The 24,429-nt window shown below is 40.9% G+C and overlaps 1 protein-coding gene across 1 annotated transcript in view; it reads left to right on the forward strand.

Annotated features, from left to right (window-relative positions):
• Positions 1 to 24,429, forward strand: part of mute (gon-4 like protein muscle wasted) — a 1,102,179-nt gene that overhangs the window by 1,050,757 nt on the left and 26,993 nt on the right. The window contains exon 25 of the mRNA XM_090389940.1: positions 22,139 to 22,241. Coding sequence (XP_090246066.1) covers positions 22,139 to 22,241 — 103 coding nt within the window. The remainder of the gene's footprint in view (positions 1 to 22,138; positions 22,242 to 24,429) is intronic.

Consider the following 24,429-nt stretch of genomic DNA (forward strand, 5'->3'; position numbering starts at 1 on the left):
AAAATAAAATGCAAGTGGCACCTCCGTGGGCAGGGGCAGCAGTACGTAGCACACGCTTCTTGATTAGACTGGGGTTCGAGCCTGTGACCACCAAATACAGAGGATGCAGAAAGGTCAGGGAATTAACACCGCATATCCCTGGAGCAATATGGTCTTAAATGCTCCTAAAAACCAAATAGCAACAACAACATAGAATGCAGATTATAAATGGAGTAAATGGGTCTCTCTCTCCTACCCCTGGTGGGTTCCCCACTGCCAACTAACATATCCCATCCCCGGAGCGGAATGGGCAGCTTGACCTTCCTATCGGATTTGACACTACTTGGACATGACACCGATGAAGACATTCTGTGGCTTAGCTGCCAGCACACCATTGGCAATCTGAACTGGGTACTCTAACCCGGTTCTCTTTAAAAACCCATCTCTGGGTGGGGGGGAGACAGGTCTCTGTTTCTTCTCCTCCCTGCCTCCCCTCGACGTGGGCACCTGTACGTGGTGAGGGGACCTCCCAGTGACGCTGCTGGACTTCCAGACTAGCGTCACTGGGATCCAACGCCCACAGCCCAGGTTCCAGGCTTACATCAATGGAATCCGGCGTGTTTGCCGTGCGCTGCGACCCGTGGAAATTCGGAAAGGGGGATCCTGGTGGTTGAGGGGCCCAGCTTCAATACACCACTTTGGCCCCTGCTTCGACAAGACGGGTGGTCCTGGAAGGCCCGGCTAGGATCAATCGGCTAGTAGGCTCGCCTGGGAGGGTCAACCGTGTCAATGCCACGCCCCTACCCTCATGGTCCGAGGGACAGGATTCAGGCTGGCGGCGGTGCGGGTATAGTGTCTGGGTAGCCCTGGCGTCCCACACCCGAGCGCATTTATTGCATGCCGGGTAGTGGTCGTCCCTTTGGGCTCCGTGGTGGGTGGGGTGCCCGGGCACTGAAACATATAAAAATCTCTATGAATCCTGATAAATATATTCCTTCAGGGGCCCCAACCCGGTCCCTATCTGAAAACAGAGACGGAGAGTCAGATAGCATTATTGCTACAAAGAGGCAGCGAACCGAATTACCATCAGGGCCAGTCCCAAGGTTCTTAATCATGCATTCTACCAATGAGACACCGATTGGTAAAATGTCGCCCTTTTTTATTCAAAAAGGGTTAGATGGGTTAGCAGGTTCACCCAAATCAGTTAAAAGGCTTCGTTCTGGAGACCTTTTAATTGAAACTAAAAATGACAGGCAATCAGAACATCTACGCCGAACAACATCAATCGGAGGAATTCCTATAACTGTGACACCACACAGAACACTCAATTCATCGAGAGGTGTCATTTCGGAGTGGGACCTTCTCGACGTAACCGAGGAGGAAATCTGCTCCGAATTAAAACCACAGGGAGTCATTGCCGTCAAGAGAATCACTGCGCGAAGGGATGGAAAAATTGTTAAAACCAGGAGCGTTATCCTGACTTTTAACTCTCCTAAACCTCCTGACGAGATTAAAGCTGGATACATCAACTGTTCAGTGCGTCCATACGTTCCGAACCCTTTACAGTGTTTTAAATGCCAGAAGTATGGACATTCTCAAATGGCCTGCCGTGGAGTCCTTGCATGCGCTCGATGCGGTGCAAAGGACCACAAAACAACAGCATGTTCAGCCGCAAAACCCACCTGTATTAACTGTGAAGGCGAACACCCGGCCTACTCACGAGCATGCCAGAGGTGGAAAGAAGAAAAAGAAATTCAACGGCTGAAGGCAGAGCTAAATATATCATACCAGGAGGCAAGGAAATCGGACAAACCCCTGAATATCAACAGACCTACCTACGCCCAGAAGGTAGCAGGGAGATGTTCCATCGGAACTCAGACGGACATGACCATTCCTCCAAAGGAGTCTTTCACTCCCATCGCGCGTTATCTCTTAAGTTCTTAAAAACCTGCACAGAAGGACCAATCAGCTGCCACTCCTATATCGGTACCTCCTAATGTTCCACAAGTAAAAAAGGTAATTATGAAAGAAAAGAATAAGAAAGGGGAAGTCCCCCCTACTACCCAAGAAAAGATGGATGTGGAGCAGAAGGAGGTACCCGAAGATTCAGTCTTGGAACTCTTTGCGGAGGAAGAGATGGACACGGGACAGCGTCCATTCTTCCCCAAAAAAGATAAATCCAAGACTGATAAAATTAAGCCCTCAGCACCTCGGAAGCCGCCTGATGGACCCAACAAACCAAAATAATGGCTAAAATCCTACAATGGAATTGTTGTGGATTCCGGCGAAATACTGATGACATCAAGGCCCTCCTGCAAAAGCACGACCCAGTCTGCTTTTGCTTGCAGGAGACATATCTGAAGGCAAATGATGATCCCACCATGCACAACATCACATTTTTTCGAAAGGATAGAATTGCGGATGGCTCTGTACATGGGGGAGTGGCTATCCTTGTGAGTAACCAGACCTCAGTGCAGCCCTTGCTAATTACAACCAGCATAGAGGCTGTTGCAATTCGCCTTTCGGTGGGATTTTTATTAACTGTGTGCTCCATTTATTTGCCACCTGGGACTGACATCACCCAGATGATCTTCTAATGCAGCTGCCTCCCCCTCTCTTACTTCTCGGGGATTTTAACGGACATACCCTGTGGGGTAGTGCTAACATCAACGGAAGGGTACGAGTCATAGAGCATATGCTCAATGACAATGACCTTTCCCTTCTAAATACTTCTTCCACATGCCTACCCGTACTTTTTCTGCCATTGATCTCTCTATCTGCTCCCCATCACTCAGTTGGGAAGTGGAGGAGAATCCATACGGAAGCGACCACTTCCCCGTGATAACCTTGTTACACAGTGGGAGACCATGTCTTCCTTTTAGGTTACCACGGTGGAAGATTGATCAGGCTGACTGGACTGCCTTCCAACATCAGGCAAATTTTGATCTTAGCACAGTCAGTCAAGAGCCTATCAATGATGCAGTTAAGTACATCACAGAAAATATTGTCCAAGCAGCTGCGAATGCTGTTCCAAAAACATCTGCCCGGTTTCCACCATTTCCTAAACCTTGGTGGAATTCACAATGCACAGCAGCAAAAAAGGCTCAAAACAAAGCGTGGGGATTATTCCGCCGATATCCTACCACGACCAACCTTATAGCCTTTAAACGTGCACGAGCCAAAGCACGATATATCCATCGTCAGAGTCAAAAGGAATCATGGATCTGTTTTACATCATCTATTACCCAGTCTACCAACTCTAAGGTAGTCTGGGATAAAATCCGGAAAATGAAGGGAAAATATACATCCCACCCTTCTTCAATTCTAGATTATAATGGATGCGCTATTGCAGATCCAACTGCAATAGCTAATTCTCTTGGGGAAACATTCTCTAACATCTCTGCAACATCTTCGTATTCCCCAGAGTTCCTGGTCCTGAAATATAAAATCGAAAAACAGGCACTTAGCTTTAAATCTAAGAACATTTATCCCTACAACGGGGATTTCAATATCCAGGAACTGGAAAGAGCCCTCGCTCTTTCCAAAGCAAGTGCCGTTGGACCAGATGGCATTCATTATGAAATGATTAAACATCTTTCACCAAAATCTATGGATTGTCTGCTCCTTCTGTATAACAGAATCTTTACTGAAGGGCAGTTTCCGGACTCGTGGCGAAAGGCAATCGTTGTTGCCTTCCCTAAGGCAGGAAAGGATCCAAAAGTCACCACCAATTATCGTCCTATTGCTCTGACTAGCTGTCTGTGCAAAATCCTGGAGAGAATGGTTAATTCTCGTTTAATATGGTATCTCGAATCAAATGACCTTCTCTCCAACATCCAGTGCGGCTTCCGAAGGAACCGGTCCACTTTGGACCATCTTATTAGATTGGAAGCATCCATCCGGGATGCTTTCCTAAAATGCGAACACTTGGTGTCGGTGTTCTTTGACATGGAAAAAGCGTATGACACAACTTGGAGATTTGGCATTTTAAAAGATTTATATATCCTAGGCCTTAGAGGGCATCTCCCCTTTTTTATTCAAACCTTTTTTGCCAATCGATCGTTCCAAGTTCGTGTGGGATCCTCACTCTCTCGCTCCTTTAGCCAAGAGGAGGGAGTACCACAAGGATCAGTATTAAGTGTCACGCTTTTTGCCATCAAAATAAATTCCATCACAGAACAACTTCCTCCGACTGTAAACAGTGCCCTCTATGTTGATGACTTTAGCATTTTTTGTCAGTCATGCAAAATGAGGGTTATTGAAAGACAACTGCAGAAAGCCATCGATAGTCTGAATTCCTGGGCATTAGCTAATGGCTTCAGGTTCTCGCCGGAGAAGATCGTTTACGTACACTTTTGTCGCAAGCGTAATCTTCATCCTGAACCTGAATTAAGGCTCAGACAAAATGCTATTCCAGTAGCAGCAAACACAAAATTCTTGGGACTCATATTCGATAAAAAACTAACCTTTTTGGATCATATTCGTCAACTCCGCACAAAGTGCACACGTGGGCTTAATATTCTCCGCTCGCTCTCCTCTACATCTTGGGGAGCAGACTGATGTACCCTTCTTCGGCTTTACCGTGCACTTGTGCGATCCAAACCAAATTATGGGTCCCAGTATATTCCTCAGCCAGAGACAGTGTCCTGCGGTGGCTGGACCCCGTCCATCATCAGGCCCTACTTATTGCTACTGGAACATATCGCACATCTCCTGTCCAGAGCTTATACGTCAAAGCAAACGAACCGCCGTTATCGCTTCGTAAGCAGTTGTCTTTAAAGTACGCTTTAAAACTGAAATCCCTGCCAGACCATCCTACGTGGGCATTCGTTTTTGAGCCACAATGGGAAAATTTATACAATACCCGTAAGACTGCCAATCGTCCTTTTGGTATTCATATCCAAGAGCTACTCAAAGAACTTAATATCAAGGTAGACAAGGTTGCCCAAACACCAAAGCAACCCTTTCCACCCTGGCATGCTCATGTCCCGGCATGTGACTTGTCCCTTAGAAATTGGGGAAAGTCGGACACTTCATCATCGGTCTACCTGCAGCTTTATTCAGCACATCGAGCTGAACATTCTGACTTCGCGCCAGTTTACACAGATGGCTCGAAGTCGGAATCATATGTGGGATCTGCTGCTGTCTTTACAGACAGCTCTACATCGGAGCAGATTCCCTCTGAATGCAGTATATTTACTGCAGAGCTGCATGCTATAGAGTTAGCCTTGGATCACATTAGTGAATGTCAATACCAACGGTTCATTTTATATTCCGATTCTCTCAGCGTGTTACAGGCTTTGTTATCTGTGAGGTATAATCCTCATCCAGTTCTGTCTAGTATTCAGCAGAAGATTCACTTCCTCCGTGAACGTGAATACGATATCCGCTTCTGTTGGATTCCCAGCCACATTGGGATTAGGGGAAATGATTTGGCTGACGCCGCAGCCAAATCAGCAATTCCCAATAATAACCGCTGCCTGTCAGTCCCCGATACAGACTACAGGCAAATAATACACCAAAACATGCACTCCCAATGGCAGGACTCGTGGAATGGACAGACTGGCAATAAACTATATTGTATAAAGCCTGTAATTGAACCGTGGCAGTCTAGTCTGCGCAGGAATCGTAAGGAGGAAGTTGTTCTTGCCCGGACTTGCATAGGACATAGTCTTTTGACTCATTCTTTTTTGCTGAGGGCCGATCACCCTCCTATGTGTGTGTCCTGTGGCACAATTTTAACGATTAGACACCTTTTAATTGACTGTCCAGATTTTAGCAATATCCGTCTTACCGCTTTTAACCATCTGACTGAGCCGTATACATTCAGTCAGATTTTATCCGACAATGACAACGTGTCTGCTGTTTTTAGCTATTTTAAATCAATAAAAGTTTTTAATTGTATTTAATTTATGTTATTGTTACGTCTTTATTGATTTATTTTGTATATCTTTGTTATTATATATCTGGACATGGTGGTCTTACTAATTAGGCCACCAAGAATAAAAAAAAAAAAAAAAAATTATTTAAATATTATCTAGTCTTGGTGCATTATAGCCGTAGTTGCTAATGCGCCAAAAAAAACCCAAACAAACCAAACCAAACCTCCCTGCCTACCCCTATACTTTTGCCTGGTGGGGCTCATCTGCACTGACCTCTTTGGGTTGTTGTTGTTGTTGTTTTGGTTTTTAGGAGGATTAGCAACTAAGGCCATATTGCTCCGGGATATGCGGTGGTCATTCCCTGACCTTTCTGCATCTTCCGTATTTGGTGGTGACGGGCTCGAACCCCGGTCTAATCAAGAAGCATGTGATACGGACTACTGCTCCTTCCCACCTGGCTATGGAGGCGCCCGACCTCTTTGGGAATGGCTACTCTATCGTCCCTATTCTTCTATCTGTTTTCCCCCCAGTCTTCAGTCTCCCCACCTTCTCTCACTAAACCAACCGAGTACACCCCTTAACAATGCCACCAAATTCTAATCAACGTCTAAATTCTACTGTTTTCTTGTAAATCTCTTTTGGCCAAATTCTAGCATACACCGTTTTTTTTTTTTTTTTTCAGGCCTTGCCACTGAAATCCTTGGAAATTAGGTCTTGTAGCCTGCCAGAGTATTTAAATATTTTACTGGGTGCCTGACCTGCCTCCTCATGGCAAACTGTCGGCAACAGTGGGTCCCAACAGCTAAATGGTCAGAGAAACAAAAGAACATAATGCTACACAACAGACCACTCCCCACACACTTTTTAAATCTCTGGCCTCCAAAGAGTTCTGTGTCACCCACAAAGAATACAACGCAGAGATGTGGGAAACCCTTGGTGCCGTCAAACAACTAACACACTTTACACTGTGTTGTTGATTCTAGTGCGATGACAATAGTAAGATCGTCAGTGAATGCAATGATTTTAGTTTTTTTCAAAGGTTAAGCCATTTGTTGTTAAGCCAGCTTTGCAATATCATATTCCAAACCAGGGGCCTCAAAACCGAGCCCTGTGGGCAACCCCGGTGGATTGGTCTTTGGACTTAGAGGTGCTTTGATTTTACTAGTATAGATCGTTCAGAAAAATACCTCCTAAAGAGCCAGTAGAGGTTATGTGGACATTCAGCTGCTCGAACTTTCCCACCAAACATCAAAGGCTCCCCCCCTAGAAGTCGATGAAAAGGGCTAGTTCATACTTGATCATGATATTTTCAGGTGCAGGATCAGGTCAGTGAGGGCATCTTCACATGGCCTGCCCTGGGTAAAGCCATATTGAGTTGGAGAGATCAGGTTATTAGAAAGAAATAGATTGTTGACACAGAGGGCCATAAGTTGCTCCAAAGTTTTCCCCAGGTTTTCCAACAAGGCAATAGCCTGAAGGATCTAAGGTCAGTTGTTGGTTTTTAGGCTTGGCAATGAAGCATAGCAGCGCTACCTTCCAAAGTTGAGGGAACCTTGATTAGTGTAGGCATTTGTTGTATAGAAAGAACACATGATCAGGCTTTAGCTTGTGGTATCTAATTACAATGGCATACTCAATCAAATCCAATCCAGGGCATTTTTTGACATTTACCTTTTTAGGGGCAGCACCCAGTTCTTCACTTGTAAATGATTCAGCTTGTGTTGAGGTTGCATACATGGCATTCTCTTTATGAATGGTTTTGTATGCAGGGAGATCATCTATGGGGTTGTCATCAGAAAAAAGCTTATTTATTATTGCGTTTCCTGATTCATGCCAGTTGGTAGTTTCTTTCTGATCTATCTGTATAGTTCCAAAGACATCTGATGTAAAGATTTTATCCCATGCAATTTTATAAAGTAGTCCCCATGGGTTTGAGTTACCCATTTCAAACACAAAACTGGACCAAGTTTCCCTTTTCCTGGTGGCGGTTGCCTTTGTATATATATTTTTCTTATTTATGTACTCTCTATGGAGCTGGGCTACATCTGGGCAAGCCAGTCTTGGTGGTTCTGGTAGTTTTTACGTGCTTGGTGAACTTCCTTTCTGAGCTTTTAGACATCAGCAGACCACCATGCACAAGTTCTGTGGCAAGCAACTTTCTTTCTTGTGGATTTATAGGAAGCTTTAATGATTGATCTTTGGATGATATTGCAATATTCTTCTAAGGTTGTGGCATCGTATTGGGAGGGGTCCTTGGTAGGAAAGTCGTGTTTGATCGACTTGTCAAATGTTTCCCAATCGACAGTCCTCGGGGGGAACCTCACTAACTCGGGCACTCGGAAATCAGGCACTGCTAGAGGCCGTTTGTGTGTAATTTGGGATACACTTAAATAGAAAGGGTGCAAGAATATTTGCTGATGCTATCGAGGCAAAGTTAGGTGGATTGGAAAACTGCTAGCTTTGGGGGGATACACGGACTAATAGGTTAACAGTAGCCACTGGCAGAGGTAAAAAGTGATTCTTGCACTACTATTCAAATGCAATTGAGCAGCAGCCTGGAAAGCAAGGTAATGGGAATTTCCAGAACTGCTGGGAGTCATAGTGGAACAAGTAAATACATGGGCTGTGCTAGTGTAACTAAGAGTAGAAACAGGTGCAGGTATACTTGCATGTACACCAATGCTAGGAGTATAGTTAATAAATTCGATGAGCTTGAAGTGCTAGTCAAGACATCAAAGGCAGATATTGTTGGGATATCAGAGACATGGTGTCACACAGACGTAAGCAGTGCAGGCCTGGAATATGGGGAGTACAATGCGTACAGAAAGGATAGACAGGACAGGAAGAGAGGAGGGGTTATGCATCAAATCTAAGGAAGTGCATCCAATTTATGTGGGTGGACAATGCAATATTGAGTATGTTTAATGTGACATAAGCACTGGGAAAGAAAAAATGAGAATAGGTGTGTGTTATAGGCCTAATGAATCTGATGAATATAATGAGCAATTCTGCAGAGAAATAGAGTGGGCCAGTAAATTAGAGTGTCTTATAATGGGGGATTTTAATTTACCGGATATTTACTGGAATTTGTGGGTTGGTCACTCACACTAGCAAGGCTTTTGTGGATGATTGTTTTCTACAGCAGCATGTTCGGGAGGCAACTTGAGGGTTTGGTTATTTGGTTTTTTTTAGGAGCATTAGCAACTAGGGCCATATTGCTCCGGGATATGCGGTGGTCATTCCCTGACCTTTCCGCATCCTCCGTATTTGGTGGTGATGGGCTCAAACCCCGGTCTAATCAAGAAGCGTGTGCTACGCACTGCTGCTCCTGCCCACCTGGCTACGGAGGCGCCCCAACTTGAGGGAGTAATACTCTTGATCTGATTATCACTAGTGATTCTTCATGCATCAAGAATCTGCAGATAAAGGAACCACTAGGTGGCAGTGATCACAATGAGCTGAACTGGGATTTACTCAAAGAGGTAAATACCATCAAGGGTAAAGGGAAGGGTTTTTGCTTTCGTGAAGGTGACTACGGTGGTCTGAGACAGTATTTAAATTCTATACAGTGGTCAACTTGATATCGATGGTTCAACTGTTGATGATCCTGCTCAGGTAGCTAACAAAGTAAATGAATATTTTATATCGACATTCACATGAGAAGTTATTCATGGAAGGAGAATGCCAGAGGTGTATTCAACTCTGGCAATAAACTAGATAATCTTGTAACAACTGAGAGTAAAGTGGAGGAGAAATTGTTGAAGATAAACAAAAGAAAGGCATCTGGGGTGGAATGAAAACTATCCAGTTATATTAAAGGAGGCGGCAAAGGAAGTAAGCAACCCTTAGCCATAATTATGAGAGCTTCCCCGGACTCATTGGAGGTACCCATGGACTGGAGATGTGCAAATGTGACCCCAATCCACAAAGGAGGATCAAGGGGAGACACGGGTAATTACAGACCTGTTAGTTTAACTTCTGTTCCAGGGAAATTAATGGAGGCACTAGTTAAAGAAGCATTGCTGGATCATGTAGCCAAGACTTTAGTTATGGCTCGGACACAGCATGGGTTTGTTAAGGGAAAATCTTGTCTGACTAATTTGATTGGATACTATGATGTAGTCACAAAGGAACTGGATGCAAAGAATAACTTTGATATCATATATTTGGATCTTAGAAAAGCCTTTGATACTGTTGCATGGAAGACTGCTGCACAAATTGGAGCAGTGTGGCATTGGAGGCAAATTGCTGCTATGGATAAAGGGATGGTTGAGTGGGAGAAGACAGAGAGTGGTAATCAATGGACACTGCTCTTCGTGGACTAATGTTATTAGTGGAGTCCTGCATGGTTCAGTGTTGGGTCCATTGTTGTTTTCTGTATTTATAAATGATATTGATGATGGTATATCAGTCTTAATGTAGACGATAGTTTGCAGACGATACAAAGGTTGGCAGGGTTGTTATGACACTAATGACAGTACACTGCTGCAACAGGATCTAGAAAAGTTGAGCAGATGCCTGAGAGGTGGCATATGTAGAAGTACTACGTATGGGAAGCAGTAATCCCAGAGTAACGTATCAACTCTGTGGTCCACACTGACAGTGATAGAGAATAAAAAGGACCTGGGGGTAATTGTGCAGGCATATATGAAATTTTCTGAGCAGTGCAGACGGTCTGCAAGAGTAGCTCATGGTGTCTCGTGAATGATATACAGGAATTTTTCTAGCAAGGATAAGGAGGTGATTATCCCCTTATATAAGGCAATGGTCAAGCCACACCTTGAGTACTGTATACAGGTCTGGAGGCATCATTTTAAGAAGGATGTAGAGCTGTTGGAACGAGTACAGAGAAGGGGAACAAGATTAGTGAATGGAACAAAGAGGATTGTTCTTACAAATTAAAGGCTTAAGTTTTGCAAATTACAGAGCCTGGAGACGGCCCCTGCGAGGTAATCTGATTGAGGTTACAAAGCCTTGAATGGTTTGAGCATGCTCAGTGCAAATGGAATTCTTCTTGCTGAGAATAATCATAAATTCAAATTGAGGAAAGACAGTTGTAGGATAGATGTGGAGAAGTTTGCCTTTAGCCAGCGGGTGGTTGATTGGTGGAACAAACTTCCATCTGTCGTTGTAGACGTTGATAGCTTAAATAGATTCATGACTTGACAAACATTTGCAGCGAGTGGATATGTGAAATAAGGGGTTTTGTTTTTTTTTGGTCAATGCTATATTAGCTTGCTTTCTTGCATCATGTGTCTTTGCTGATACTAATTTATAAAATTTATATATTTGAAAGTGAATAACCCAATGGTCACTGAGAGTCCAGTCTGGTAATTGGTGGCTATGGTAACATCGATATTAGATTGTCCGATGGTGCTGCAGTGGGTAGGGAGTTGATTGGGAAGATTATGGATAGCCAGATTTCTGCTGAGGATAAGGCCGTCCTTGTGCATCCGTAGCCGAGGAGTGCCAAAGGTGAGATTTTGCTTTAACATCTGCCGAGATGAGGTTGTTACTTGATCCCAGGATGTCTATTGCAAACTCTAAATAATTAAGGAAGTTGTCAAATTCCCTTGCAGGTGTGCAATAAAGGGATTCTAAATAAAACGAGATGGAGAAGTACCTGTCCTGCATGCAAGCTGCAAATTTCGTACAGAGTCCATGGACAATTAGTGCATTGATGTGTCTGTTTAGAATCAGAATACAAGAATTTGGGTCAGTGCTGGTGGGCTGTATAAGTCTTGTTTGGATTGAGTAGCCCGCGATTTTGTGCGTGTTACCTGTTGGAACCTTGATGACATAGGACTCCTGGACTGCTACAATATCGATCCGATAGGTTTAAGCTGCTTGTCTCATTTCATCTGCCACTGTTCGGGAGCATTGACCATTAATCTGCATGATGCTGATGCTTAGGATGGGATTGTTGCTGTCATAGTTGTCCTGTGTATGAGAAGATGTAGCTGCTGGGGCTTCTCTGGTGCAATACTGATATGGAGATGTTGAAGGCTTAGCCATCGGCGGTTCTTAGTCTTACCATATCTAGTGCACATTGATATTCTGGGAAAGTAACCTCTCTAACTGAATGTTGGTGGTCCTTCTTCCTACGCTTGCAATTTATACAGCTGGGGGTTCCTATCAGTTCGGGCACAGTGGCTGCATGCCGGTGAAGTGTATACAGTGGAGCGATGTATGCCTGTATCCCAGGCAAAGAATGCTGTTGTTTTTGGTTTATGGGAGCATTAGCAACTAAGGCCATATTGCTCCGGGATATGCGGTGCTCATTCCCTGACCTTTCTGCATCCTCTGTATTTGGTGGTGACGGGCTCAAACCCCGGTCTAATCAAGTAGTGTGTGCTACGCACTGCTGCGCCTTCCCACCTGGCTATGGAGGCGTGCAAAGAACACATCTTGTGACGACCGTAAAGGGCCTGATCTTGTGGGTACTACATCCCAGACAGATTCTGTCCAGAACTTTTTTAAACAGGCTAGGACTGAGTGTTATTACTCGGTGTGCTGTTGCATTGCTTTTTGCCTTTGTGGAAAACCTAAATGTAACTTCCTTCTTGAAATAATTTATGGTAACTCCATAGTCTGCTAAGTTCTTGTGGAGCAAATCTTCTAGGAGTTCGTCATTGGATGCAGAGTTGGGGACATCGTAAATAAGAACTGAGGAGTTATTAAGCTTAGGAGAGCCGACCGATCACAGCTGAGTGAACGGAGCTGGCTGTAGAAATATTATCTAGGTCCTGTTTGGTGGCTGCTTCTAGTAAAACTCCTTTATTATGTGTGGGGATGCAGCATTTTCACTTTAATTGTTTTGAACTCATTTTTAAGGATACTCTGAACAAATTCCTTGACTGCATTGCTAGTTTTCAGCTTGGAGTTGTTAGTGGCTCTAAGGATGAGAATATGTTTAGGTCTCTGAGGCTCTGGCTTGTTGGTTAGGAATAGGATCTGGGTTTGTTGAGAGTGAATTGGGTCTTGCAACATTGGTGTATGAGCAAGCTGGAGGAACACAAGAGGTACAGTTTTGGTCCTGATCTGAATTCTCCAGCGGGTTGGGTGAGAACTTGAAGAAAATATCGATGACTTTTTCTAGAAGCATGGCCTTCGACCTAAGTTCTTCATTGACTGCCTTCAGCTTCTCGTTGTCTATGAGGAGCACCGTGGAGATGGTTTCCAGGCTGTTCCATAGTTCTTATACATAGTTACCAGCTGACTTCGTAAATCTGTTAGCATCATGGTTTAAGAATACGACCAGTTTTTTATGGAGTATTGCAACAACCTGATGCAGGGGTATAGTTGTCAACATTAACTCTTCCAGCAAGGGCACAGGAAGCTGGGATAGCAAGTCTACCAGAAGGCTGGCTATCAGAGGCAATAGCTTGGTCAAGGGCTGATTGGGAAGGTAGTGTGGTTGAGTAGCAGGAGCTGAAGAGATAGTAGGAACAGTGCTGTATGGTGTTGAAGAGGCTGTTGGAGCAGAGGCAGTAATGCTAGCTGAAGGAACTGATGTGGTTGACGTTTCTGAAGCTTCCTGTGCCAGATGTGTACAGGAAACGGTGTAGCAGCTGGGGAAGATATGGGAGCTTCTGTGGCCAGCTTAGAGAGAGATGATGAGGGAGAGCAGGGAGCAGTTGGATCTGAAGAGGCTGAGGCAGGGGATTTGGAGGTAGCTGCAGCGACCAGAGGCAACATGCTGAATCTAAATTTTGATGACAAAAGTGGGTCCGGATCAGAATCTTGGACATCAACATGTGATAATTTACTGTTCTCACCCATCAGGGATGGCCCAGGAAAATGGAGTTGTCAATATTTCGACTTATTTCTGCTTTTCTTTTTCTTCATTTTAGACATAGATCTGTTGAAGGCCTGGAGGTGAAGAAGCACTGGCACCTCAGAATCATCTGTAGCAGTGGAGCCAGGCTCTTCACATGAACTCGTAATGGTCGGTGACTTTCAGGAAGTTGGATGAATTTTATTATTTTTCCCTCCCCAGTTAAGGAGTAGTTTCAAAGCCTACTGATTTTTTAGACAAGTCTCCTGAAGGGTCTACTGAGAACAGGAGAAATTCTCCTGGAAAATATAGTTCTGACTAATTCCAAAAGGGGGCACTGGTGGGTAATATTGAATGTTCTTGCAGTGAACCAATATATCATATGATTACTAATGCCGTCAACAAAGGACTGTATTATCGTATCTTGTCACACAAAGTCAGAGTTCAAATTAAAAATCAGTTATTAATTACCATCTTCGATTAACCCTCTAGTTAGCTAATTTATAATCGTGACGTAATTATAATATTTATTAATCATTTTCAAATACAATGGATTCCGGTTATTTGGGCCACCGGTTAATCGGGGCAGTTGTTTATTTGGGGCAAATCTTTAAAAACAGAACCCAGTTTATTTCGCTTAATTGGGGCAGGAGACCGCAGCACTGGAGATTAACCTACGATTGTCTCTGATCGTACCACGTGGTTCAGTCGGATTTCTGGAGGTCACAACTATAAAACAATAAAAATAGTTAGCAATCACATGTCAATTGGACTTTTCTGTTAGTGCAATCTATCATATTGCCAAACCCAGGGTCCTGAGCTGGATATAATCATTCTTCTTCTTGTTGATTCCTTTCTACTTTTCTCTCTCTCTCTGGGTAACTTGAGAATTTTTTTTTTGGCTGGTATAGCGTAACCTCAAGCTTCCTTGCACCATATGGCTAATAATAATAATAAACAGATAGTAAACTCGATCTTGTTGAATTTGCAATAATACGACAGCTGAAATTCTGTGAGTTATTATGGTGAAATGTGTTTACGCTTCCATGAAATCTTCAATCATATAAAAAAATTAATTTTCAGAATCTTCTCTTCATTCCTATTTTTAAAGCTTCATAACTTGTTACTCCGTTCTCACTTGTGCATATGATGTTACTTGCAATTTGTGTGTACCTTGTTCTTTTTATTGATTGCTTATCTTTTTACTGTTTTAAATTTTAACCCCTACCCACAAAGTCAGTGAACAGAAATGTCAACTCGTTAGTATGTACATATTATAGTATGTATTAATTATTCCGATTATCACGTATATTCTTCCAATTTTCACGGTTTATTTTTTAATTTAATTAATTTAATTTAATTTAATTTTTTAATTGGTAAGGTACTTTAAAGTAATAAAAAAGGGTAAATTTGTGCTTAATATATCTTTACTTTTATAGTCTGTGGATGATATTCCTCCTATTTTTGCTAATTAGAATTGCTGTTTAATATAATTAAAATTCAATCCACAAACGTGATCACAATTGACCACCGCCTACTACACATCGTATAGTGAACCAATTGTAAAGTGGGGGTCCATTGCATTATTAACTATTTACGTGAAACTTCGGATAATTGGGGCAGCTGCTTAATCTGGCCAAAATGCACTAGTCCCGATGTGTCCCAAATAACCGGAATCAACTGTACTATATTAATTTCAGCTGAATGTCTATGCCAGCCAATCAGAGCTTGGTCATGTGATCAACACACAACAATAGTTCTTCATTCAATTTGGGAAGAAGCAATGGCTACCACTATGTAGTTTTAATTACTGTACAAAAGCACCAATCCATAAATAAACTAGCATGAGTATATAGAGTCATACAGCAAAATATACAAAATAATAACACATATCTGATCTAATTCAGGGAGCACAAAATAAATAGTTCAGCAGTAGTAATCAAATTAAAAATAATAACATATATCAACAGCCTGCCGAACCTATATGGAGTAGCCATTGTGCATGCCATAGAATCCATCAACACAATGCAAAATTTTAAAGTCGATATAACTATTAAACGCCTTAGAAATTCGGCATGAAAAACACATCAAAAGACTCACCATCACCAACGGATTCAGGGTCACACAAAATTAATCCAAGAAACACTATTATAACCACTTTAATTAACACAAATCTTGGAGCACAAAAAAATAAATAAATAAACCGGTGAGGAAGCACCCACACACTGATAACCTTTATTTGATGACTTTTTTTCGGAAGCGGCGAAAACAGGCGCTGGACAATCAAAATATACAGCAGCTACATTCAACTCATACATCAAGTATATATTTACAGACACACACTGTCTTCAAATATATACTGATGGATCCAAATCTAATAGAGGTATAGGTGCTGCAGTAGCTCTTCCCACTTGTGCTATCTCTGAAAAACTTTTCCCTAGTTGCAGTATTTACACCGCTGAACTCCATGCAATAAAAATGGCTATCGAACACGTCAACAACAGGTCTAATGAAGAGATAATAATCTATACCGATTCCTTGATTGCAGTAACTTCTTTACAACATAAATATCCAAACTCTCAACCTATTTTGAAAGAAATCAGAGCACGTTTAATTAATCTCACAGAATACAACACAGTGAAAGGTTCTACTGGATTCCTGGGCATGCTCGAATCGAGAGAAATGAGAAAGCAGATCCACTCGACCCGTGTCTTCACTTGCCTTGATTCCTTATATGGAATGAAAACTGATCATAAAACAGTTACGTATTGATCAATGAGCATCAGTATGGCAGCAAAAAACCCATAATAAACTCTTCCAAATAAAAAAAAAAAAAAAAAAAAAGCCACAATGTTGGAAATCTAGTTCATGATTAAACAGACGAGAAGAGGTTGTCGTTGCAAGGACACACATTCCCATATCACCCAGCTCCAGTTGTTGACAGGTGATGAACCTCCTCACTGTCGTCATTGTCCCGCCCTGCTAACAGTGAAACATACCCATTCGAGTGTCCCCAAAATCATGCTGCTCGATGGATAAATTTTAAATCAGCTTTTATCTCAAAACAATTCATTAGAGATGAACCATATTCTCAGTGATAATGCAAATCTGTCCAACCTATTTAATTTTTTTAAAACAAATTCATTTATATTAACTTAACACACATGAATGAAAAAAAAAAAATTTCATTTGCAAAATTACTTTGACAGACACAATTTGACCTTAGTTGCCCTTGTGCCAATAACCTCCCATTAAAACCAACCAACTAACTATATATATGAGGACCCTGAAACTTTAGTGCTTCAACTACCATTTCCTTTCTGCATTATAGATCAGTATAAATGTCCATAACTCCATATGGGGATCCTGCATACAGATGTAAGAGAAATATAAAATAGCAAAAATATAAAGTAGTCGTAATTTGGAACAAAATAGAATAAATGAATGGCAAACTTTTTTTTTTTTTATATACCAGCTCCAATAATACACTGGAATGGACAGAATATTACTGCTTCCAATCTAATTGCAAATGCTCTTGGGGAAACTGTTGAAAAGTTATCAGCATCATCTTGTGTAAAGCCAGACAGCATACACTATCAGATGATCCAACAGCTGCAACCCACGTTACTCGCACTGTACAACAGAATTTACATGGGAGACTGTTATCCAATTACATGAAAACACTCAATAGTACTTGCCTTTCCCAAACTGGGAAAGAACATTTCAGTGCAGCACACTTCCAACCAATTTTCCTTACCATTTGGATAGGGAAAAAATTGGAAGAAGTTGTTAACAACAGACTAATGTGGTTGTTGGAAACACAGCATTTGTAAATGTACATCAATATGGCTTTACTAAAGCCAGATCATTCTTGGATCTTATGATAAAAGCAGAGGCAAACATCTGAAATGCCTTCCTTCATAATTAACACTAACTATGATCTGCCTTGACACTGAAAAGGTTTTTGACACAATGTGGCATAATGCAAGGGTGTCCCAAAACTGGTAGACCCATTTCAGTAGCGTAGCTACCCTTTTTCGGGTAGAACATGTTCGGGCCCCTACTTAATTAATGAAAATTGCAAAAACAGGAGACAGCCAAAGGTGGCGGACCCCTACTTAATTAATGAAAATTTCAAAAACAGGAGACAGCCAAAGATGGCGGGCCCCTAAAGGGGCCCAGAGGCAGTTGCCTTACCTGCCTACATGGTAGCTACGTCACTGACCCATTTGTTGTAAAGATTGTGGTGCCTCCGTAGTCAGATGGGCAGGAACAGCAGTGCATAGCACATGCTTCGTGATTAGACCGGGGTTCGAGCCCATGACCACGAAATACGGAGGATGCGGAAAGGTCAGAGAATGACTACCACATATCCCCGGAGCAATATGGCCTTAGTTGCTAATGCTCCTAAAAAAAACCAAATACCAATAATAACAACAATAAAGATTGTGAAAGAACATGATGTGATACAAGACAAATTAGTATGTTAATTACACACTTTGGAGATCTATGTATGAAATATTACATTAGGCAGATGCTGCCCTTTGATTTCTGCACTGTCATACTCAAGACACCACACTTGCCATTAATTTCTCAAAAAATTCTACTGACAATTCTGAATGTTTTCCCTTCAAAAAGCCTCAAAGGAAATACCTATAAGATTGGGAATTCTAGGAGGCCAAACATTTCGAAATTGCGAGACCAAATGATTTGGGAACATTTCTCAAAGCAATGACATTGTTTTTCTGAATGTGTGACTCATTGCTCCATCTTGCTAGAACCATATTTCCTCCCTGTTTGCATCTTCCAGCAATGGCTGCAGAAAAGTTATTAACATTTGGTGATATTGATCACTAGTGATGGCAACAGCATTTCCTTCATCATTTTCAAAAAAGAAAGGTATAAGATCTTTAATGGATAAAGAAAGCCTGGTTTTCTAATGTGATCTTATGATCACATTAGAAAAATCTCTCTTTCAGATTATGTTCACTTCCTTGGCTCAACTGCAGGCGCATAGTAGTTGGAGTGCTGCTGTTCAGGTGAAAAACTGAAGGGGCAGTTCTCCTATGAATGGCACAAAATATGCCATTTTTTTCAAATTTTGCAGATCTGTATGGAACAGGACATGATACAGCTAAAGGGAATGTCTTTATGTATATTTTCCAGATAAAGAGTAGGTTATGGGGTCTTGTCAATGATATACAGGAATTTTTGTGAGCAGGGGATAAGGTGATTATCCCTTTGTATAAGGCAATGGTCAGGCCACAATTTGAATACTGCGTACAGGTCTGGAAGCCTCATTTTAGGAAGGATGTAGAGTTGCTAGAATGAGTACAGAGGAGGGCAACAAGACTGGTGAAGGAAACAAATGGGTGCTGCTATGAAGAAAGACTTAATTTCTGCAAATTGCAGCTTCTGGAGACTAGGCACCTGTGAGGCGATCTGATTGAAGTGTATAAGGCCTTGTGAATGGCCTTATACACCTCAGTTGAGCAGGTTCAATGCTGATGGAGTTCTTTCTCTTGCTCAGATCACAAACCTGAGGGGGCATAGATTCAAACTGAGGAAAGACAGTTGTAGAATAGATGTGCGGAAGTTTGCTTTTAGCCAGCGGGTAGTTGATTGCTGGAACAAACTTCTATGTATTGTTGTGGAAGTTGATAGCTTAAATAAATTCAAGGCAGAACTAGACAAACATTTGGAATAAATGGATCAGTGAAATGAGAAGAGTTTTTTTTTTTTTGACTGATGCTACTTTCCTGCATCACATGCCTCTACTAATGCTAATGCTACTTTCCTATATATGTCTGGTTTGTTAAACCACCCATTTTTAGATTTCTTTTGGTAGGCACTGTGGGTTGCAAATTTTGTGTTCCTTGTCAGAATCACTCATTCTTAACTGAAGAGTCTGCTTAATGTCAAAATCGATAAAGAATATTTTGCAACATATCTGTCAAAAGTGGGAAATTACCGACCGGTCAGCCTTACTTCTGTAGCAGGGAAAAGCATGGAGGCATTGATCAAGAATGGAATTCTCAAGGAATTTCAGCGTGGTTTTCTAAAGGGAAAATCATCTTTAACAAATTTGGTTAGCTATTTTGACAGTCACTCATGAGCTAGATTTATGGAATAATTTCGACATTGTTTATTTGGATTTCAGCAAAGCATTTGACTCAGTCCCACATGAGTGGTTACTTCATAAGCTGGAACAGGTTGGAATCACAGAGAAAATCCTTAGATGAATAGCAGGATGGCTTCAGGCAGGAGGCAGAGGGTTGTGATAAATAGGTATTCCTCAGTTGGATTGATGTAAGAAGTGTGTGTTCAGAACTAGGACCCAGAGAGAGCTCCAAAATGTCAGAGCCCCTGTTTGTTATTTCCTTACTTCCATAAGTTAAATACTATATAGATATTATTGAAAGTGAGAATAACATAAAAGTTACATTTTTAATTAGCATCCTATGTTCGATAGCAAACGAAACATACACATTGATAATGCTGTATATGCTCTACTTCTAGTAATTTAAGTTGACTCGCGCAAGCACTCTTGGAGTGACGATAGTTTGAGTAACTAGACATTAAGACCGTGGTAGCCTTGTTGATAGAAATGCGGAAAAGACACGGTTATATTATTATTTAGACTATCTGAGCATGGGGCACTGTTTGACAGAACTGGTTGAACATGCTTGTGGCCAGTCCTGCTATGGCCACTGTTGTTTTTGATTTTCATAAATTATATTGATGAAAGGATTGTCTAAATTTGCAGATGATGTTAAGATTGGTAGAGTAGTTAATGATCACTGCCAAGCTTTAATCCAGCAAAGCATAAGATATTACACCTAGGGAACAGTAACCCCAAAATAATTTATATACTTGGTGGAATTGAACTAAAGCCAGTAGTGGAGGAAAGAACTTGGGTGTTACGATACGGTTAGACATGAAGTTCTCCGAGCATAGGTAGATAGGTTGCAAGGAAGGCCCATTGTGTACAGTCGGTGATTTACTGAACATTTGCTAGTAGAGCTAAGAACAATATTATCCCATTATACAAGGCTATTGTTAGACCACACTTGGAATACTGTGTTCAAGTATGGAGACTGCACTTAAAGAAAGACATTGAGCTTCTTGAAAGAGTCCAATGACAGTTAACTTGCCTGGTGAGATCGGCAAAAGGGCATCCATAAGAGGAAAAACTTCAAATATGTGGGTTGCAGAGCTTGGAAACTAGGCACCTTAGAGGAGACTTGATTGAGGCTCTGAGAGGCATAAGTAAAATGAACGAGGATGAAATTTTCACCGTTATAAATGATTCTAGAACTAGAGGCCATAAATTCAAGTTATTGGAGAGATTTTTAGATTGCAGGAAGTTTTATTTTAGCCAGCGAGTTATAAATTACTGGGATGAGTTATTTACGTGGGTGGTAGAGATTTGAGGAAATTCAAAGGTCAGCTGGATGGTTACCTATGGGAGGAGGGAAACGCATAAGATTGTCTTCTATTACCTTTTCTTTTATTATTATTTATTTATTTATTTTTTTTTTTGTTGGTGCAGCTTAAGCCATAGGCTTCCTTGCACCATGTGGCTGTTACTAATACTAATACTAAAATATTCAGAATTTAAAATACACCACCTAGTTACAAGTTATTTGCATTTAAAGTGGTAGGTTATAAAAGTGGGGAGGGTCAATAAAATACAGCATTCTCATAATTTCCTGTACAGAGAGGGCATAATGTTTGAATTGGGGCACCACTAGTTGTTTCCTGCAACTGGTGGTATCCCATCCATCGTTACTTATGTGAAGTAAACCGAATCTGTAAATGCCAGTGTGTATAGTGTGCTATTTTGTGTTAGAGTAGTGTTGGATTCTATTGTTCTTCTAGCTTTTGACTGCAGGGCCAAAATTTTGATGTGCAGTTAAGATTGTCCCATATTCTAGTAGGTAGATGGCAATGTTGCAGTAGCATGTGTCCCTGTAAGCAGAAAATTGAAGCGAACTGGTGTTAACATTAAAACCATGAGTTCCAAAGAAAAGGAAGCCAGAAGGTTCTGAGTGATAAGGGGAATTAAAAGAATGATAAAAGCAACTGATGACTTTAACAGAATGAAGTAAAGAGAATTTAACTTGTGCATATGACAAAAAAATAATAATTCAGACGATAACTTAGTCTTCTTACATTATTTTCTACTGGAAAATTATGTTTATGACATGTTCTCTATTTACGCTCTTATTCAGTGCAAGATTAAGATACGGGATAGCAGGGCCCTTGCCCAAAGTGCCAAAAACAGAAGAACAATGAAGCAAAATATTTATATCCTTAGTAAATTACGCCGAAAAATTCTCCTGCCCGGGCCACGGAAATACTTTGGTCCAGCACTGCTCTTATTTCCAGGAATGCATTAATAACATATATATATTTATTATTATTTAAAAGTTTTTAGCTATTTCATATTTTTGATTTAAATGGTGCAAATTTCCTAAAATTTGATATTTTACTGCAGAGAAGAAGATAAGATGTTACTGGAAACCTGTCAAAAACTTGGTGAAACTGAAGAAGCTTTTATGAAAGTGTCAAAAGAAATTGAATCCAGAAATATAGAACAGGTAAAGAAAAGCAGGTTACCTGCTCTTTATCATAATATAAGTCAATAAATATTTAGGAATAAAAGCCTCGGACTGTGGAAAACTTACTAGATATTATTTTAATTACATCTCATATTGTGAATGTCTTCACAATGAGTTGCCTGTTCATTATATTTCGAATACATAACACTTCCCCAATGGAGAAAACTATTGTTACTTATTCCACCTACCAATGAAGGGCCTAATAGCCCTTCATTGGTGGGTGAATGGATTAAAATCAGTAAAAATTTAGGGCTCTAAGCCTCGGATTAACTTGTATGGCTAGTAAGTTTTCTGTAGTCTGAGCCCTTTAACTGTAAATTTTTATTAAGTTTTAAACTTAATAAAAATTTACTGTTTTTTCCTCCATTCCTGCACAGACACATTACCTGGTATATGGGGTTTCATGACGCCTGCATCGGTCCAGGCGTCATGTGCTCAGCTTCAGAATTAGCATTCCATGCTATAAATGGAATGCTAATTCTGAAATGAAGGCCACACATTCCTATTTAACAAAACTAAGATTTTAAATATTGAGCACAATTACACTAAACTTTTAATTGCTGAAACCCTACAAATGAGGTTACACAGTATTTCTGTTAACATTTGACAGCAGTATCTCGTATCTGATTTGTGGACATTCGCATGCATGCGCAATAACAATTAATCTATATATTAATATGGAAGCTGTTTTCTTAAGGCGGTCACTGTGAATGATAGGCCTAACGAACGGGCTGAAAGTGGTCTCAAATTGAAGATATATCAGTGTTCCCGATAAGGGTGCATATTGTGACTGGATGATGCCAGTGATGTCATGTATTCAGTTAGCCAGAGGTTACGTTTTGGATGGACAAGTCATTAGTGACTTATAGGTGTGCAAAAAGATAGTAAAATTTAAAAATTCCAAATAGTTTTATTTTACGGAACTGGCCAGTTTTTTACTACAAACGATAATAGTTCAACATTCACTTCATAGATGGAGCCACAGGAAGTTTTTAACTTTTAAACAAACAAGTGTTTAAGTTGATAAGGCATTTTTTTCTGATTAACAATTTGCACTGAAACTATTTAACAATTAGATTAACAATTTCCACGTTCACACAATCGTGCCTGTTGTTCTAAAAAAAAATAATAATAGGACAATTAGAGAAAGACTCTGCTAGCAATTGCATAATTTTCTCAACGGGTACAGCTAGCTGCATACGATAATCCTAACCAATCTGGTCTGGAATTGAAGATATTTCGTCCTAGGTGTGCAGAAACATGGAAAAATATAAAATTTCTGAATAGTAAAAATTCCAAATAGTTATTTCACAGAGCGGGCCAATTTTCTCTACTAGCGTTGCCTACCTTAAAATAAAAAAATGATTGTTAGGATTGCACTGCACTGTTCACTATATGTCTCCACATTGCAAAAGCAAGTTCATACACTCATTGCCGTTCATTACATTTAATACGTTTAGAACTCATTATTTAATCGTTATTAACTTGAGTTTTTGTTTTTTGTTTTGAGGTTATTTAAGGAATTAGAAGTATGTCAGCCAGAAAACACGGAAGATGTGTCCCCCACCATGCTACTCTGACTGGTCATGTTGAACATACCTTGCGGCAAAGAAGAAACATACGTTTTCGTGTTTCTGCAATGTATTCAGGATCGGTCTGAAATGTGCATTTAAGGATCCAAAAGATTTAATATGCCACAGTATTGGCTTTCATAGTGTTGGGGATCATTTTTCTACAAGTCAAAACGTAAAAGTTTCATTGACGAAAACCGAAGTGCTTGCTTACATAAGTCCTCTATATGCAGATGACAATGAATTGTCCAAAAATTTTCTTCGAAATATCAGGCAATACAGTAATGTTTTCTCTTTTGTTTCTTTCAGAGCAAATGCAAAACTGCAATCTGGTCAAACTGCTCCCATTTCACCCCTCCATTCTTTCCAAATACCTGTCCAGCTCAGCCTTAAATTTATTTAGGCTATCAACTTCCACAACAAAGGAAGTCTGTTCCACCAACCAATTACTCGCTGGCTAAAGGCAAACTTGCACACATCTATACTACATCTGTTTTTCCTCAATTTGAATTTATGCCCTCTCAGGTGATGATTCCGAGCAAGAGGAAGAATCCCATCAGCATTGAGCATGCTGAAACCATTCAGGGCTTTCATCA

The sequence above is a fragment of the Mastigoproctus giganteus genome, chromosome 2, assembly GCF_048544385.1.
Source record: "Mastigoproctus giganteus isolate SK-2022 chromosome 2, ASM4854438v1, whole genome shotgun sequence".
In the NCBI taxonomy this organism is placed as follows: domain Eukaryota; kingdom Metazoa; phylum Arthropoda; class Arachnida; order Uropygi; family Thelyphonidae; genus Mastigoproctus; species Mastigoproctus giganteus.